The sequence below is a fragment of the Thunnus thynnus genome, chromosome 7 (genome assembly GCF_963924715.1).
Source record: "Thunnus thynnus chromosome 7, fThuThy2.1, whole genome shotgun sequence".
Classification (NCBI taxonomy): domain Eukaryota; kingdom Metazoa; phylum Chordata; class Actinopteri; order Scombriformes; family Scombridae; genus Thunnus; species Thunnus thynnus.
The window spans coordinates 24,387,131-24,406,009 of NC_089523.1; the positions used below are offsets into that span (position 1 = coordinate 24,387,131).

The 18,879-nt window shown below is 40.2% G+C and overlaps 2 protein-coding genes across 2 annotated transcripts; both read right to left on the reverse strand.

The window, feature by feature from the left end:
* Positions 1–907: 907 nt before the first annotated feature.
* On the reverse strand, positions 908–14,326 carry p4ha3 (prolyl 4-hydroxylase, alpha polypeptide III). The gene is made up of 13 exons (XM_067595122.1): positions 13,788–14,326; positions 12,873–13,027; positions 12,533–12,756; positions 10,203–10,352; positions 10,068–10,119; positions 9,791–9,954; positions 8,443–8,619; positions 5,968–6,032; positions 5,539–5,698; positions 5,368–5,430; positions 4,801–4,869; positions 4,192–4,288; positions 908–2,785 (listed from the first exon to the last, which is right to left on the reverse strand). Exons 1-13 carry the CDS (start codon positions 13,973–13,975, stop codon positions 2,715–2,717), a joined length of 1,635 nt encoding a protein of 544 aa, XP_067451223.1. The 5' UTR covers positions 13,976–14,326; the 3' UTR covers positions 908–2,714.
* Positions 14,327–15,533: 1,207 nt separating this feature from the next.
* On the reverse strand, positions 15,534–16,566 carry LOC137186757 (odorant receptor 131-2-like). The gene has a single exon (XM_067595807.1). The coding sequence runs from the start codon at positions 16,526–16,528 to the stop codon at positions 15,566–15,568; it is 963 nt and encodes a 320-aa protein (XP_067451908.1). The 5' UTR covers positions 16,529–16,566; the 3' UTR covers positions 15,534–15,565.
* Between the last annotated feature and the right edge of the window lie 2,313 nt (positions 16,567–18,879).

The window sequence follows — 18,879 nt, forward strand, 5'->3', positions numbered from 1 at the left end:
ATTTACTCTCTGAAAGTGCTGCCATGCATTTGTTTAACTGATCTGTATGCAACTACATGTATTCAATATATGTTTGTAGTTTATTTACGTGACATTCATACTTAAATGAAACGACTATGCATCCGGCAGGCCTGTAAGGAACTACTTGCTGACCTCTGAGACAAAACAAAGAGCTCTGGGAGTCCCTGTGGAGGAGCTTTTTGTAAAGCTTTTTGAGAGCAAAGACTGAATCCTTCACAGCAGATCATACTTTTTTTTATTGCATTAGATGCCAGCATACTTCTTCTCTTTCGATTCAAAAACTGATATTCAGTAACAAAAAAAAACATGAAATGAAATGTTTGATGAAATGAAATGATCTCAGAAATTTAGTATGATTATTGTAAGTTATGTATTTTTCCTTTAACCACAATTTCTGGCAGTAACTCAATGAAAATGAAAATAAATTAATTCATGAAATTCCTCAGTGTCATGTGTCACTGGGAGAGTCTGTGCCATAGGACTATGTAGTAATTTGCTCTTTCTTAAGCCTGTGTTTCATTTCTGTTTTACTCTTTTACTGTTGCTGTGTAGTTTGTTAAGTGTCAGTGTCAGTTCTGTACATTTACTGACTCTATAAGTCATCAGCTAGCTGTAAATATGTTGGGAAGGTTCCCAAAATGTTGAAAAGTCTGTCTTTCAGTGTGCAGAAATATTATATGTACTTGACAGTGTGCTGAGGTAGACCTAAGGTACACTCATATATGCTTTAGGTAGTCGTCAAACATGTTGGTGGTGAAATCTCTCTCCTGCATAGCAACAAAGCCCTCTGCAGCCATGTTTGTTGTGGTGATCATGGTAACAGAGAGGGCCACTGAGGGTGTATAGGAAGAGTGCAAAGATTTATTTAAAGCTCTGTTCCTTCCAGGAAGTTTATTTTGTTTTTTATTAGACTGCACAGGTCAAACTGAAAACACACATTTGCAGATGATTTGCATTGGAAATAAAACATAACTATACACATACATAACTACAATTTGTGTTTCTATCAATATGACCACAGTAGTTATTAACCTTTTATTAAACAATATTGTATCCAATCTTTTAATCTAAATTGATTAGACACTTAACACTGTTTTTAATAACATGAACCTCATATTGTAGTGAAACTTAGTAGAAAGAGCTTCAGCCAAAGCAGAGCCGTTCTATCCATCAACTCCGAGGGAAAATAATCAAGTCCTGCTGTGTACCCAGGAATGTGCAGCATGTATCCAGTATATGGCCTGTTCTTATATTTTCTGTGAGTAAGAGTGCATGGAGAGTGTTTGTGTACACTCTGGTGAGCTGGAAAGAAAAACTTATAGTATACAGTATCACTCTTGGCAAGGTGAGGTGTTATCCCTCTGTCCCTTATTTTTCATTCTCACCAATTCCTGCTGCTCAAGCAGCAGGGATTCCCAAAAAAAAGAAAAGTGAATTTTAATACTGTGCATGCCCCACCTCACTTGGTTTTTAGATGGGTTATGACCTACTTAGACACTGATATCTGAGATATCTGAGTGGTATGCAGACAGAGTTTGTTGTGTGAGTTCAGACATGAATCAGATGAAGCAGACGGGTTCCAGATCAGTTAGCGTGCAGAGCATGATTAATGAGGGCTAGCCTCTGAAGCTCAATAAGCGTCTGACAGATCTAGTTCATCTATTCCATTACGTCAGTCAGTTACATCAAACCAAATTGAAACAGTCTCCCACAGTGATGACCACATTGTTCAGTCAGCCGGGTATAAACAGCCACACTCACAATGACTCGTTCCTTTGACTCATAGCACCAGTATGAACTGCACTCCTGAGGTCTGAGATGAACAATTACAGAAGAACTTGCACTAAAATCTCTTTAGATAATCTGCAGTGTACCAACCAAACAGGAAAACATGTAAATAGTACATTGAACATTGTTTCTTTAACCCCTTGAACACAGATATTACTCTTAAAGTCACAAAATAATTTTTCCACTCTGTACAACAACGTCACATGTTCTTTGCTTATTTCAGCACTTCATCGAAGCATTATCACACATATGTTGATCAGTATTCAAATCCAAAAGCAGCATTTATTTTTATTTTCCAGACCATCATTTTATATACATTTCACTGTGGCTCAGCCAGGCACATTAGGTATCTCTGTAAACTTTGGCATCCACACATTTTAAATAAAGTTCTGAGAGTCTGAACAAAGTTCAGCTGTGTTGAACATTTATATTGACAGACCCTGAGAGGGCCTGTGTAGAAAAACTGCTGCATAAGATGCCAGTTTGTAAGCAAACTGTGGGCAGGAGGCAAACAGCCCTGCACAGTTAACTGAAACCAGCACAGTGTGCAAAGGCAGAGGCCTCTCTCCATCCACAGGAACTGGCCAGTAAGAGCAAGAGAGCATTTGGCCTCTTGGGGCTGATTGCCAACTGCCCCACTCCTCCTCCACCCCACCTTCCAAAACGCAGCTCAGCTTTGCACTATCCATGTCCACTGCAGCACTGTCAGCTGTATGCTCCATGCTCCAGGCTCCCTGGGGCCCGGGTCTCCAATCACAGATGCAGGCTGCCCCTCAACAGCTCTCACCTCCCCTGCCTGTGTGCTCACTTTCTGGCTGCCTCCTTCTCTCCGCCTGCAAGTGTGCCTTGCAATTGTAGAGGTTGGCTCTTGTACTCCAAGGGGCCCAGCTAACGCTCCACCCCTCTCACTCTTCAGGATTCAGGCTGCAACGATGTTGGAACTCTTGGCCGTACTCATGGATCCATTTGTTTGCCACTGAAACATACAGACATTTGGAAACAGTTCAAATATGCTTCATAACAAGACTAAGAGTCTACAGACACACTAGCAACTCTGTGAGGCTGTGCGTAGGAACAGAGGTGTTTTGAGCTAAATGCTAATAACAGAAATGATTGATGGTATAATGTTTACCATTTTCACCATCTTAGTTTAGCATGTTAGCATGCTTTGATTTGATAATTAGCTCAAAACACATAGTTAAATTGAGGTTGATGAGAATGTCAGTTTTGCAAGTGATTGGTCAGAACTTTATTGAAAAAATTGAAATTTTGACCTTATGATGGCATTAGAAAAGTCAGATTATCAAGTTATTACAATTCAATCTGATGGGGACATAATGTGCCAAATTTCATGGCAATCCATCCAACAGTTGTTGAGACTTTTCACTCCGAACCATAAAACGTCAACCTCATGGTGGTTCTAGAGGAAAAGTCAAGGGATCCCCACTCACTGGATACTGAGAACTATGAATGTCTGTGTGCTGAGATACTTCATTAGATAAGTGAAATATTTGACCTGTTGGTGGCGCTAGAGGAAAAGTCAGGGGATCACCAAAGTCATTAAGATTCACTGTTGGGGCACCATCAAAATCTGCACCAAATGCCATGGAAATCCATCCAATAATGGTCGAGATATTTCACTAAAAACAACTACGTCAACCTCACGTTAGCACTGAAGGGAATGTCAGATGGTCACCCAGGTCAATAGGATACATATTCTGAACACATGGAATGTCTGTACAAAATTTCATGGAAATTCATCTGATAGCTGCTTGAGATATTTCAGTCTGGATCAAAGTGGTGGACCGATTGACCGACAGACCGACATTGCCAGCCCTAGAGCCATGCTGCTAGGATGCCTAAAAACAACAGTACAAATTAAAATTATTCTTGTTTGAGCTTCTTTTAAGCCTTTGAATAATTCAGCTTGAGAACTACATTTTTTATGTTATAGCCTTAATATCTAATTTCTGATAACAATCAGTTTAATGAAACAGGAAATGCTTCTGCAGCTTATTTGTGATTAATATCCTTCTGTTAGTTTAACTAACACACATTTCAGCTGCCAACAGGCAGCAGACATTTAGCTCCCAAGATCAGTGCTCGGTGTCTGAACTGCACTCTGTAACATCTCTAAATGCATAATGCAGCACAGATGTGCCCTAGCTCTCATAGATGGGCTCCTGTACAATATGAATGCTGAACACTGGATAACTGTTATGAGAGACAGACCATGATAATGATGCAAGAAGATTAACGTTTTAAAACAGACAGCAAGGAGTCTGACTAATTCCTGTAATTTGCTATATTTCCATATTCACATCACTTTTTGGCTCTGTTGGCAGCATAATTACATCATACACTGAATATACTGACTCTTACCCCATTTGTCCCCAATAAGCACAGGGCAGCCAGCATGCAGGGTGTCTACATCCCCTTCACCATTTCTATGGAGATTCCACCAGAAGATGGCAGCTTTCTGTGATAAAAAAAAAAAAGTTAGAATGTTTTTTGGTCTAAACTTCTCAATTAAAGCTGTGTTCTAACTAAACATATGTGACAAATATTAGGAAATAGGAGCCAAGAACAAGCACTCTTGCAGTTATATTATTTTATTGGTCATCCTATCAGTTTATGAGGTTCAGTTATTTTCTTGCTGCCCAGACAGGAAATGAGATCTCAGTAAAATGAAATGAGAAAGGTTAAACCACAGGGATGGCCTGGTACTGTAAAACTTCCACAGCAGCTCATTCATCAATCCAAAAACAGCCTCAACCTCCACAGAGGCTCAACCATACAATAGCAGTATTGTGGTAAGAAATCTCATGGCTGTTGTTGCTATGATCTGACCTTTTAGCATTTTGACAGCTGCGCCAGAGAATGCGGGTGAGGTGCAGAGTGAGTTGAAAATTCTCTAGTTTCAGGCAAAAATGACATACAGATAAAAAGAGGCTACTTTTAGCTCATCTGAGACATTCGCAGTGTGTTTACCTCCACGACAGGAACACTGAAGTTGGCGTAGATAAAGGCTGTGGACCCACCTGCCTCGACAGAGCTGAGCTGTGGAAAAGGACATTCCTTCAGAATTGTGTCTTGTGTTTATGCGCTCATGTTATGAAAAGCCACTTTCTGTCTGCCACACTGTTTTCAGAGTCTCACGAAAACCTTTATAACCACTTTCATTCAAACTTTCGCTGTGGATTAATTTTGATAACAATAAAATGTTTTTAAAACACAGTTACAAAGCAAAGAAATAGGGCAGGAATACTTAAGTAAATTGTATAATGGAGGTTGGAGACATCTGATTTAAGTTTATTGCATGACAGAATATCTATAAAAGTATAATTTAAAATTTTAAAAGCGTATTTCTGAGGTAAGGTCAGATCTTGTCTGAGCTCTTACGGCAGGTTGTTCCAAAGTCTTGCAGTACTCGTGGCAAAAGCTTGACCTCTTTTTTAATTTAGACTTGGGACAGCCAACAGGAATCTGCCCAAGAAGCTCTGGCAGCTATCTGGACCATAGAGAGTCATAAGAGGGTTAGATGAATACTTCACTCACATATATCATGAAGGTTGCCACTCGGTTCCCGGTTTTCAGCTTGTACACAGGACTCGAAGGTGACTGGTTGCATGAAAATGTAAACAGACATTAAAAAGTTGGTATACGGATAAAAAATGTAAAATATACATTAATCAAGTATTAGAACCTATAAACAAGTCTGTAACTTACGGTAGCGTGGTCAAAGTGAGGTTCATAATGGCCACCAATCCCATAATTCACCACTTGGAGGTACTCGCCATATGGATGCTTCACATTCAGACCTGTGAGCATGGAGATCCTCTGGTCCAGCTTCTCAACAATGGAGTGAGCTGAGACATTCAGCCATGCACTAGAAGTAAGACATATTGTTAATCATATCTATCAAAATCCTGGTAATCATTTAGGCATTTAACTTTCCTCTTTTGATTTGGATTGAGTATAAGCATTCTCTATTTTATGGACAGAAACTGGCAATTATTTGTGGTTTATTATTTACAAATTACAGCCGATACATGCCATAAATTGTTCTACTGCTCCAACAAATGTATTTTAATTGACTGCAGAAAGATGTACAATTTAAATGACTGATAATAAACAACATGTCATAAACTTTAGCACCTCTTGCTGATGCGATATTCTGCTGTTGCTTGTTTCTCTCCAGCTGCTACAACAGATCTTCTCAACTTGTGAGCAAAGACAGAAAACAAAACATTTCGTGATTGTGATTGTTAGAGCAGCCAAGCTTTGATGTCCAGCTGCAAGCCCTGACAAAATGTGATTAACAGCATGAACACTTGACCCAGTGGCATTTCAAAAATGCAAAACCGAGACCAGATAAGAGCAAAATCAAGAATGCAGATTCAAAAATTGGCAAAAACACAGTTTCAAAAGCTGCCACAATGATGGAATTGCATTCATTTTTCATCTTGTGTGCCCAGTCTTGGGGAGAGGAGGTACGAGTGTGTGAATGAAGGTTAATTCTTGACTGAAAATCAATAAGGATGCAAAAATGTGCGTAAGTGCCTTCACTGACTTCACCAACACACAGGCATGTCAAAGTTTACCTCGAAGTCTGAGTTTGGAAAGCAGTCTGGGGAAGTCCAGATGTTTCGGACCGCCCTTAAAACTGAGCCTCTGTGATTTATTTAAACTGCAGATTCGTCACACTGCGTTCTGTTCATTTGATTTAAACGTGTTTTTCAGTTTGCAGTGGGTACAAAAACTGGCACAATGCTCTAAAGCAGAAATCTGGTAAAGTGATATTTCTGATGGATTTTGCAGATCAAACTACACAAAATGATGTCATTACAGGCACAAACCATTTCAAAAGAAGGAAAATACTATAAAACTAAGTGAACTTATCATTTCACCCATCAATTCATCACCAAGAAAACCTATTCTCTGCTCAAACGGATCTGTGTTCTTGCTGGATCCCAGGCGGTCCAAATAAGGAACTGCGATCCAGAGAGAACAAAGTGTAAACCGTGGTCATGGTTAACGAATGCTGCTCACTGCTCCAAACTAATACCGTACTCTGGGCCTGTTTTCAATCAACCCACAAGCTGACATAATGATGAAATAAGCACAAGGGTTTCCATCTGAGCAAAGGATGGAAAACTCATTGAATAATGCCAAAACCTCACAGAAACTATAGGGCACCAATTGAGCTAGCCCACCAAATATTTCCTAAAGGAACTGAGTCAGCGTACTGTAAGAAGCTCTGAGGACAATGCTCTGTAGCTTTCATTTAGATGAGCAGAATATTGATAGTTACTGTTGGATAGATACTGATGCAATATGAGAGTGTGCCTGTAGAGCTCAGCAGGATCATGTAGACACTTTGAGGCACTCAGCCAAGTTTTCAGAGTGATATATCCCTCATTCCTTAAAGCCTTACTAAAGGCTGGGAAACGGACCAACTCTTCCTCCACAGGGTCTTTCCAGGATCTTTCCAGCAGGAAAAGGTACACGGTTGGCTTAGACTCCAGCAGCCAGAGAGCCCCACAGCAAGACTGGATAACTAAGTAATAATGCATATTTACAGGAAATGTTTTTATCATGAACACTCTTCCTCTTAATGAAATAAACATAAATTCAATCTTGAGTCATGCACTTGTAGTTAAATGTTGCCTCCTGACTTCAAGATCAGTTTCCTTTTCAGTGTGCTTGTTGCAACAAGAGAGACTAAATGACCCAGAGGAAAACATTGTTCACAACTTCTCAAACATTTAAATGCCGCACTGGACACTGACAACAAAATCTCATTAAGCGAACTTGTTTTTCTGCAGTGAAAGAAAAAGCTCTACACTGCTCATTGTCCAAGAGCAAGAAAACTTTAGAAACAGTGACACTGATGAAAATGTGAGTATTGGTCAGACAAAATAAGTTGCTGTTTTCCTATGAATGCACAGTTCTTGCAAGCATTTGCATTCAAACTGTAAGCCATCTTGAAGGCCGTCTAGGATGAACTAGTTTATAAAGGCAATTGCAAATATGCCTATTAAAGATTGCATTACAAGTGAAAAGACAATTTTAAAGTCATGGTCACAGGCTGCTAATATGATCTCTATCTCTAATGGAAAACTAACAACTTGGAAGATGTCCAGGAGGCTGAAAGAGAAATAGAAATGTGTAGGAAAACGTATAACAGTGATAGAGCAGTGGCAACACCAACATAGGGTAGTTTCTGCTTAAAAAGCCATAGAGACAATATATTTCTAATATATCCCTCCTATCAGTCGATAACAAAATAATTGACTTAAGTCTTAAATTTTAGAATCACAAAAACACTGTGTAACTTCTTTGAGGTACCAGATTTTCACATGGCAACGGCAAAACATTACAGTTCATGTATTTGTTGATTTCAATAAACTTTAACAGACTCTCTTAAACTCTTCCTGTTTTTGTGAGTCCCATGTGGAAAAAAATAGCACAGCCATTGGATGATCTAATTGGATAAACTAAAAAAATGCTTGGTGTTAATTGTAAAGATGTGGCTCTATGTCTTAATTCCTCAAAAGCTGATATATTGGAGACAAATGTTTTGTAGTTTATCCACAAGTGATGAGAAACATGCACACTGCTGGCACTTACTCCTGGCTGAGCGACTCTCTTGACATCTTCAGCCTCTTTGTCAGTGATGAAATCGTGATACAGAACCACATAAGGCTGCAGGCTCAGTACTTCACGTCTTACTGGCTGCAGTAGCAGCCCAGGACTGCCATTGTTGAAATAGTCGCAGAATAGTCTGGGGTTTTTAAAATGCATTGGCTGTTAGAAAGAAACATGATTCTGAAGTCAATTAACAAGGTCAAATCAAGAATTGTTTTTCTTTTTCATCAACAAACAATTTTTCTCTCACCACGTAAGCTTAAAGGGGACGTATCATGCATATTTCCAGGTCTTTTTATTGTGGGGCTTTACTGGAATATATTTGCATTATTTACAGTTCAAAAAACTCCTTATTTGTCTTATAATGGCCCTTTATACAGCCCCTCAGTTCAGCCTCTGTCTGAAACAGGCCATTTTAGCTCCTCTCTCTTTAAGGCTCCCCTCCCAATGAGCCTACTCTGTTCTGATTGGCCAGATCCCAGAAGCTGCCTCTCAGCAGATTTCCGCTAGTTCCAGAGGCTACATAAGCAAACAGAAGTAGTCTGATTTTGCTTCTTTTTCCTTTTACTTTACAGGAGAAACTATAAACTTCTCAAATACATCTGTAGATGTTCAAGCCTGAATCTGATCTGAAATATGCGAGTGGACAAATAGGCCATAGGACAATCTTAGCAGCAAGGACTGCTGAACAGACGGCCATTTATGGGCATGTGTAAACAATCTGATGTCAGTTTAATGGGGAAGTAGAGGTAACTTTGCAAACGGAGCATTGAGATCAGGTTGAAGCCTAGGCTTTTGACTTGAAGGTGGCATTTTTACATACATTCACCTCAAGTTTTAGAACATTAACTAAGTTTAACATAGACAGAATATAAATGACAGAAAAACCCAAGAAGCATGATAAGTCCCCTTTAAAGGAAAATGCAACTTTGAAATTGTTTTACAAGTCTTGACAAGGCAGAGAAAAGTTCAATCACAAACTTGTTTCTGGGAAAATTCTTGGATACAGGTTGAAACAAGAGAACTAACTGAATATGATTTAAATGAAAGAATATACTCCTGCTCTGCTCTGAAACTGCTTATGTAACATCCTCTTTCTACATTTAACTTACCGTTGGCTAAACTGTAAATAACAACTTTTTCCAAACTGAAAAACAATTGAAAATGTTTATATGTGCCTGGTGGAATAAACTTGCATTGAAAAAGCAGCATTCTTGTTCACATGTGGTTAGTATTATACAATTAAGATTACTCTAGTGGTCGTATTAACCTGCCCGGATATTTTCTTGATACACAGTGCGTGCACAGAATGATTAATGGTGGAAAATACCTGAGAGCCTTGGGTCTGGCAGAGTCTCTCATAAGTGTCCCTGGTCCTTAAATAATTGGAAGTGGGTCTCCTCAACCCATCACTCCTGATTGATTTGGGTGGAATCGTAACCAGCAGCTTCTCGTATTTCTCAACATTCTGCAAAACTCTTCCATTCATTGGATCTGAGAAGAAACACATAAGTAGAATAATAATACATTACAGGACATGTTTCTTAATGAGGTACCAGCAGTGAAGAGAGTTGTATATATATGAAAGAGACAAAAAAAAAAATTACCGTGATGCAGTAACTCCTGAGACAGACTAAGAGCATAGGAGACGTTTCCTGTCTGAAACAATGAGAGGAATTTAGAGCAGTGCTATTCATCAAACATTTTACAAGTGCTTGTTTTTCTCGAGGTCTTTCACTGACTTTAAAGTGAGAGAAAGCCAGGTGATCCAGAGCGTCCTCTAAAGTCCCCTCATTCTCAGGGCTCCACTCTCCTCTTGTTCCCCTGAAGAGACGCACCGACTCCTCCATCCACTGCACTGAGTGGTAATAGTCTTCCTGCTCATAGGCCACCTGTGAAGAGTGACACTTGGGTTACTTTTAATTACTGATATTTGGCAGTTTAAATGGTATTTGTCCCTGATAGCCATCCCATCCATTCAGATGGCAGCGAAGTGTTGGCATGCACTGGTGTGTTCTGTTACTAGAGGATTAAATGTGAGCTGGATTGCCATAATGGTTGAGTACCACCTTGATCTTCTGCCCGTTTTGACTTTTCTTGGTCTTATCTAGAGGCTGCAATGGTTATTTTATTTATTTATTAATCTGCCAAATTATTTTCTTGAATAATAGTTTAGTCTATAACAATGTCAGTCTTGATGGACGCTCACAGTTTCTCCAGAGCCTAAAGTGACGTCTTCAAACTATCTATCTATTATCTAAATAGTTGCAGATGAATTTTCTTTTGATGAGCTAATCAATTAATTGACTATCATGGCTGCTTTAGTCTCATCCATTTAGGGGTTTTGACATCTGGCTTTGTTTCTCAGTCTAGTCCACCTTCATGCATTTTCAAATTTAGAGATTACACCTGGACTAACAACAAAGTACAATTTGGGCTCATAGGAGCTTCTGCAGGAATTTCTCTGTGTTTACGTTCTCACTCCTTCACCACACACATTTGACCAATGAGAGGAAAGAATGTTCTCATCTTGCTTTTACTGATGCATTTTGGTTTGCTTGGAATAAAATGAACCAAGTTTAACAACTCATCCACTGACTCAGACTGGAGAAAACGCACAAGCGGTTTGAAAACACCCTAAAGTACTATTTCCATTCATATTTGACCTTTTCCTAAAGTTGATGAAACATAGACTGTCCAGATGGCCCAGTATCATTCGGAAATGATAAAGGGGAAATTTTTTTTTTCCAAAACCCAGTTTCTATTCAACAAAATGAGTTAAACTCCATAAATACATGTTTAAACACAAGCAGCTGTACAAGAACTTTCTGATCATAGAAGTCAACATGATTATAAATCTGACCAAACATTTGATGTAAGCTTTCAGTACATCACAATGTTGAGATTTGATATCAAGCCATCTCAGTGAATGGAGCGACATGTCTGTTGATCCTTAAGAAACACCTTAAGCATTATTTATACATTTAAAAAGTTATGAACACTGTTCTGTCTCAGACTTGCAAACGTGGTCTCAAACCCAGCTTGGAACTGACATGCAGGACTTGATTAAGTAGGTGTTGAGAAAAGGACTGACAGCACCCACATACTGTAGAGACAAGGTGGCATTGGGCTCCTCCCATCACAGATTACAGCCACAATCCCTCCAGACAGCACACAAACACACACAAGCTCAACTCAACTAATCAGACACACTGACTTCGACTTATCTTCCCTGCCATGAGTTTACAACCAGTTCACAACATTACACCCCATAATTTGTGAGCTACGGCAATGGGCTAAAGAGCCAATGAATTTTTAAAAATAGTTTAATAGGAAAAAAGACAAAATAGTCTGCAGAGCTTTTTATTGCCTAAATGAAGCATCAGCGGTAAGAGGATGGTTCCCTCCAACAATTCAAACATCTTTTTAACTTTCTCCTAAAGCAACTGACCAGCTACAACGTTCTGTTTGTTTTGAAGGACAGTTTAACAGCCATATAAAAGCATGTGTAGGCTGACAGCACCCTTAAACTAAGCATCTCTGTTTACAGAATGCCTCAGATAATCTCAGCCTCTGAACAAGTGAAGGCAAGCTCTGCTCTTTTGCTCCAAACACTTCTAGACTTCTGCTGCATGAGATAATGTCTTTTCCATACAGGAGGATGTCTCTCCCACACAGTGCCCTGCCCTTACACATCACCACTGTACATAAACAGTGGAACTTATTGTGGGGAAATCTTTATTTTTCTTTCTTTCATATTTGTATAATATTATATTCATCTTCATATTAAAATTGTTCCCAGGCACGTAATGGGAAGAATTCCACTTTTTCCAGGCTGACTGTCCCACCACACAATGACTGACAGGTTTGGACTAAAACTATTTTGCAGACCTTTGGAATGAGACGTTAATCAGGGATGGAAATTTTCACCGCATCCTCCAAAAATCTCTCCATTTCATTACCTCACATGAGCACTCATAGCTTATTTTACAGAAAGATGACAGACTTCTTTCAACACTCTCATCACACTTCTTTGCCATATAATGGAGTCATGCAGTCATGCATGCTGTACCTTTCCAACCAAAAAGCAGTCATCACCAGATAGTGGGACAGACACTGCAGGTATGCAGATATCAATAGGTTTGCCATTAGTGACCCTCTGGAATCGACCTCTTGCCAGACTCGCAACTTGGAGAGCATACACATCCTGTAGTCTCATCAGCCCCTTAGCGGCCCCCTGGAGGTCTTCCAGTTTGGGCAGACCGGCCTCTTCCTCCTCGTAACTGGACCTGAGGGCTGGACAGCAGAAAGGCCAAAAGGTGAACGGGGGGCGGGGGTTGGGTGGTGACAGCAGAGAAGTGGGTGGAAGGCGCTTAGTTATCACCACCAGATGTGTCTGTAAAGAAGCCAACCTTGTGTGTTCTCCATGGCTTCGTTGCTGTAGACGACGTTCAGCCACTCTGAGTGCAGGCGCTTGATCAGAGTGAATGCCACCAGCGGGTTCGCCATCGCAGCTGCAGGACCTTTGTAAACTTGAGCGTGCAGGTCAGACACTTTGGCATAAAAACTGTAGGGAAAGAACAGAGACTGTGACTAACCTGCAGGAAGCCGCTATCATCATCATCATCATTATATCGGGGCAGATGAATAAAAGCTGATCAATTACTGTTTTAACTTGCATGATCAAAAGGGCTCATATAAATATAAATTGGTAGGGAGTGACCCACCAATTTATATTAAAGTTTCAAGATTTGTTCCCCTTCAGTCATCTTGATTCTAGTTTAATTGAGGTTTCTGACCGGAGGAATGTACCGCCTGTAAAACCTAACATTTCATTTTCCTTCTAGTTAATATTATCCCAATAGGTTTTGACAGTATAAGTCAAATATGAGCTAATGATGTTTGTCATTTCTGTGTCAGAAAAATGAGATCCAAATGAGGTTTACTATTTGATTTGGATGCAGGACTCCCAGCTGTGAATCAGAAAATGTGACCACATCCTGTTAAAACCTCCACATGTGCTGTCATCATCATTTCTAAAAGCTTGTTCCATTATTATTCACTGTCTGTGAAACAACTCCAGGATTTGTCACCGATCGGTCTTTTGTCTCTGCTATTAGGAGAGATTCAAGTTTTTCTCCAACTAAAACAAAGCTGTGGATTAGTGTGGATTTTTCCTTTATTTCTCCATAGACTGTTTCCCTACAGAGAGGTACAGAGCTGTGTCTGGCGCTTTTTCACTACTAGACTGATTATTTACACTTCTGGCATGCAAATGACAAGGAATGCTATCTCTTATCAAAAATCTCTGCATGCCTGTCACTCACCGTTTGATGTCCTCCAGTCTCTCCACCTCGTGGTCAATATAAGTTCTCAAGTAATTGATCAGCTTCCGTTCAACACTGATCGCCTGCTTTACGTTCAGCAGCGACGTATACATTTCACCTACAGAAACGGGGATCACAGCTGAAGCCAGGAGACCCCAATTTATGTAAACACATGCAATGCACTTCATCTCCAAGGCAGAGAATAAAGCTGGCGTTACTCCAGCAGCTACTGACTGTTTCCTCTCAGTGTACTGAACAGCACTGAGGATCTTCAGGGTTTGCGCCTCCTGGCTCTCCCCTGATTCACAAACGTGCCTCTACAGTCCTCTCTGGGATCTCCTTCAGGTCTGAGATCAGCTTTCTGTTCATGGGACAGACCTGCAGCCTGCATTCAAAGCACAAGCACTTTCACATTACCGCGCGCACGTGACAGCTTTATTAGCTCAATAATCACAAAAATAGGCTGCGTAAAAGTTTATTGAGTTTGTGTCCAGCGCCAGTTTGTGATTAAACCAGCTGCACGTTCAGTTTGTGCTTGGCTGCATGCAAATTGATTATACCACGGTATCATCATTCATTTACTTTAAAAAAATGTTTTGTTTTTTAAAATTAGGCTGAATCTTATGTGTATTTCATATTAAATCTTTAATCAAATACTTGTGCATATTGGTGTTGAGTTTGGAGTTGTAGCGACACCTGCAGGTTGATGCTCTGCACAACAAGCTGCAGTAATAAAACTGCACAGTTCAGATATTTCAGCATTTGACTGAGAAAGAGAGAGAGCAGTAAATTATCGCTATACAGTGTTATTTCATATTATTATATGTGCTATTTAAACAGTAGTAGATAGATAGATAAAGTAAAAGATAGATAGAGTATCTGTTCTGTATAGTTTCCGTCATAGAAAGTACAAATATAAAAACTGTACAGAAATGGTATTATTCAAATTCATAGTTAAATTATGACAAAGAAAGTACACATTTTCACACATAATTTGAATATTTGGGTCCCCAAGGGTGACAACGCCTTACAGGATTGTTTTAATTATTTCTTATGGTTGAGATATTTAACCTATGAGACCTGTAACACAGTCTGACAAAAATCAAATATGATAACTTTATGTATACACATTCAATTCATACATGATTTACATCCAAATATTACAATGCTTATCTGCAAGTAGGGCTTGAAATACAAAGCACAGATTGTCTGATTTCTGAGTTTTTGTCTTTTAAATATTTGTGCATATAGACTCTAATAAAGGTAAGTGGCAGAAGGCCAGAAGCATTTTGAGTCAGCCTCCCTGCAACTCAGTCACACAGTTCATCATAAATCTTGTGTGATCAGCACTGCAGCCAGAATTGGAGACTGAATCTAAACTTTACTGTAGAGCACCTTGAATTAACTCTCTCCTTATTGATGATACTGGGTCAGATGTACAGTCATGGCCTGGTTTATATTTAACTGAGGTAGATCTATAAAACTGTTGAACTTGTCTCTAAAAACGGTGCCAATGTGTAAATAAAAGAAAGGGGTTATGATTGCTCTCTGAGGGCAGCAGAGGTTAAAAGAGTTTTATTCTATTAATGAGAAATTCTTGTTTAGAGTTTTGATTTTTTTTCAGCATTTATAAATGTTTTATAGTTTGTAAATCTTCAGATTACAATGAAACTTAATCATTTGTTGTATTTCTATATAAAGAAAATATTTTAAACATGACAAATATGTCTTTTTTCATTTGTATATTTTATTTAAGAGCTGTGTCAAAACTAAATCAGTCAGTTTAAAAAGCAGTCCTGCGGTTTGCCTCTGACACGTGGTTTGACCTTGTTTGTGCAGCAGAGGAAAGTTTTCCCAATGTAGACCCTGAGACTCTGATCCCGAAAACCGTAGATGAGCGGGCTGAGAAAGCGTGGAATGAGGACGAAACAGAAGTAATTGAAAAAGGCGATGTCTTCTGGTAGCCAGTTGGCATGCAGCACTATAAGAGTTTCAGTGATGGGGAGAGTGTAGGCCAACATGCACAGCAACAGCTGAAAGCCATGCAGCAGCACAGTGTGCATGGCTTTGCTCACAGACACTCGGTCTTGTCTCATCTTCCTGGTTTCCAGCAGGATTCTCATGTATGTGAAGAGGATGATGACAGCCACAACTGCAAAGAAGAGCACACTCGCAGCTGCTCTGATTAATGTCTGGATTGGACATGAGTTGATGACGAAAGGTTTACAAAGCACAGGGGTAGAGAAGGCATCCACAGCAGGGTCACATTTCTCTATGGAGTAATCAATGACAGGGGAGATACAGCTGATGAGCCACAGAGACAGTATAATGATCCAGATGCGGTCTGAGCGCCAGGTGGCCGGGCACTGGAGAGGATAGAAGATGGCAACGTATCGCTCCAGTGACATGGTGGCCAGGATTAAGGATGTGTTCTGGAAAGTGACTGTGGATATGAACAGCAGAGGAACACAGTAGACAATGGCAAATTTTACCTTGCCCATGACAAAGAGGAAGAGCAAGACAGAGGACAGGAGCTGAAGGGTGTCATTGACTAGCATGTAGGCAAACAGGATGTAGCGTGAGGTGTCCAGAAACTGCCTGTGAGATGCAAAGATGTGAAGCATGAGGACAATGCAGCAGAGGAAGACGCAGAAGAAGGGGATAACCACGCACACTTTGATTATCACAGACAGGCTTTTGTGGGATGTTGCATTGAGTGGAAATTCAGTCAGATTCTGCATTTTTTCATGTGCATGTGGACTGGAGCAAACCTGTTAAAGAGATAAATAACTTAAGGCCTTTGTACATACTGAGAAATTTAAAATAAATACACAGTTATTATCTAAATAGGATTAAAATAAAGATTAAAGAGCAGCATACTGTCTATAAATGCTTAACAATTGAGAGACAAACATCAATTTCGTCAAGAAAAAATACCTTGTCTTTCCTCATTAACCCTTTTAAAGAGACTATTTGCACTTTTAACAATTTATACATTTCCACATTCAGAATTAATGATCACTCACCTAAGAATGTTTTCATCAGTCAGATGAACTGACCGAGCTTTATACTTATCATACAATGTTTCTTCAACGAGAAACATCTCTGGGATGATCCTCCCCTTATCTGATGTGTTTGGTCTGGTTCCAGTATGTTTGATTCAGGCATGATTCCTCCAGAGATACATTAATTCCATGCTATCGTCATGAAGCATTATTTTTCTCATTAGCAACACATTTCAGTAGGGAGATGGGGCTAATGGGTTAATAATGAAGCTAATGTGTAGTACATGTAGAGACATTATTTATGTGGTTTACCAGACAATCAAACAGGCAGTCAAGTCAATGATGTATAGCATAAGAATGATACAAAAAAGAACATTTTCCATCTGAGTACAAAAATGAAAATTTTTCCACTGACCAGCAAACAGTAAGAACCAGGAACAAAAACCCAGGCAAAAGCTTTATTTCTCACATTTATTTTTTTTCTTACATCTAATAATCCCATATTCATGCACAATCACAGTGTATTCTTTGCACCATGGCTTGAGCAATTTTATTTGATGCTACCGGTAGTTACTTTGCATATTCAGATTATACACACAAAAAAATGATGTGGTTATAAAATATGCATTTTATCGATTAAAGCAAAGAAAAGTGTATGAAGTAGTTAAATCTAGTTGCAGCTTGACCAGCTGCAACATTAAAATGCTGCTTACACGATGCATCGATTACAATAATCCAATAATCAAATTATCACTGACAATCCACATGTCCCATGTCTACTACTACTATTGTCATTATTAGTCATATTACTGTAGGTATGTCAATGAATGAATGAACATGACTTTCCTCCCAAAACTTCACCAGCATGTTGATTTCCTAACAAGAGGAGACAACATTTTGGACCTGGTCTACACTACCCACAAAGGGGCATACAAGGCCTCACCCCTGCCCCACATCGGACTCTCTGATCACATCACTGTTATGCTAATACCAGCATACAGTCCAAGAGTGAAAGTCACCAAACCGGTTCAGAAGCAGGTACGGGTGTGGCCAGAGGGGGCCTCCTCTGCCCTCCAAGACTGCTTTGACACAACAGACTGGGAAATGTTTAAGCAGGCAGCCACACACAACAACCTCACAGACATTGAGGAGTACACAGACACTGTTACTTCTTATATCAGCAAGTGCATCGATGATGTGACCCACACAAAAACCATCATCACTCGGGCTAACCAGAGGCCATGGCTGACAGGGGATGTCCATCGTCTGCTGAGGGCCAGAGACAACGCCTACAGAGCTGGGGATGAAACTGGCCTGAGAACAGCAAGAGCCAACCTGTCCCGCGGCATCAGGAAAACAACACAGGAATACACAAACAAGATAACCAGCCAATTTAAAGACTGCAGAGACACACAGAGCCTGTGGCAGGGCATTCAGACCATCACAGACTGTAAACCCGCACCACAGCTCTGCGACAGCAACATCTCTCTGCTCAACAACCTCAACAGCTTCTTTGCACGTTTTGAAGCACAAAACAACACACGCCCACAGAAGACTCCACCCCCCTCCCACGATCAGACTCTGTGCCTGTCAGCTGCCAGCGTGAAGAGGACACTCTTCGCCATCAACACACGCAAGTCAACAGGTCCAGACAACATCCCTGGTCGTGTGCTGAAGGACTGCGCAGAGGAGCTTAAAGATGTCTTCAAAGATATATTTAATACCTCGCTGAGGCAGGCTACCGTTCCATCATGTTTGAAGTCCACCATCATCATACCTGTGCCAAAGACACCCGCTCCATCCAGCTTCAATGACTACCGCCCTGTGGCACTGACCCCCATCATCACGAAGTGCTTTGAACGGTTAGTCATGTCACATATTAAATCCATCCTACCCCCACCCTGGACCCCTTCCAGTTTGCATACCGGGCCAAACGGTCCACAGAGGATGCAATCTGTTCTGCTCTCCACCCAGTCCTCACCCACCTGGACACAAAAGACTCATATGTGAGAATGCTGTTCGTAGACTTCAGTTCAGCATTAAACACCATAATCCCACAACAGCTAATCAGTAAACTGGACCAGCTG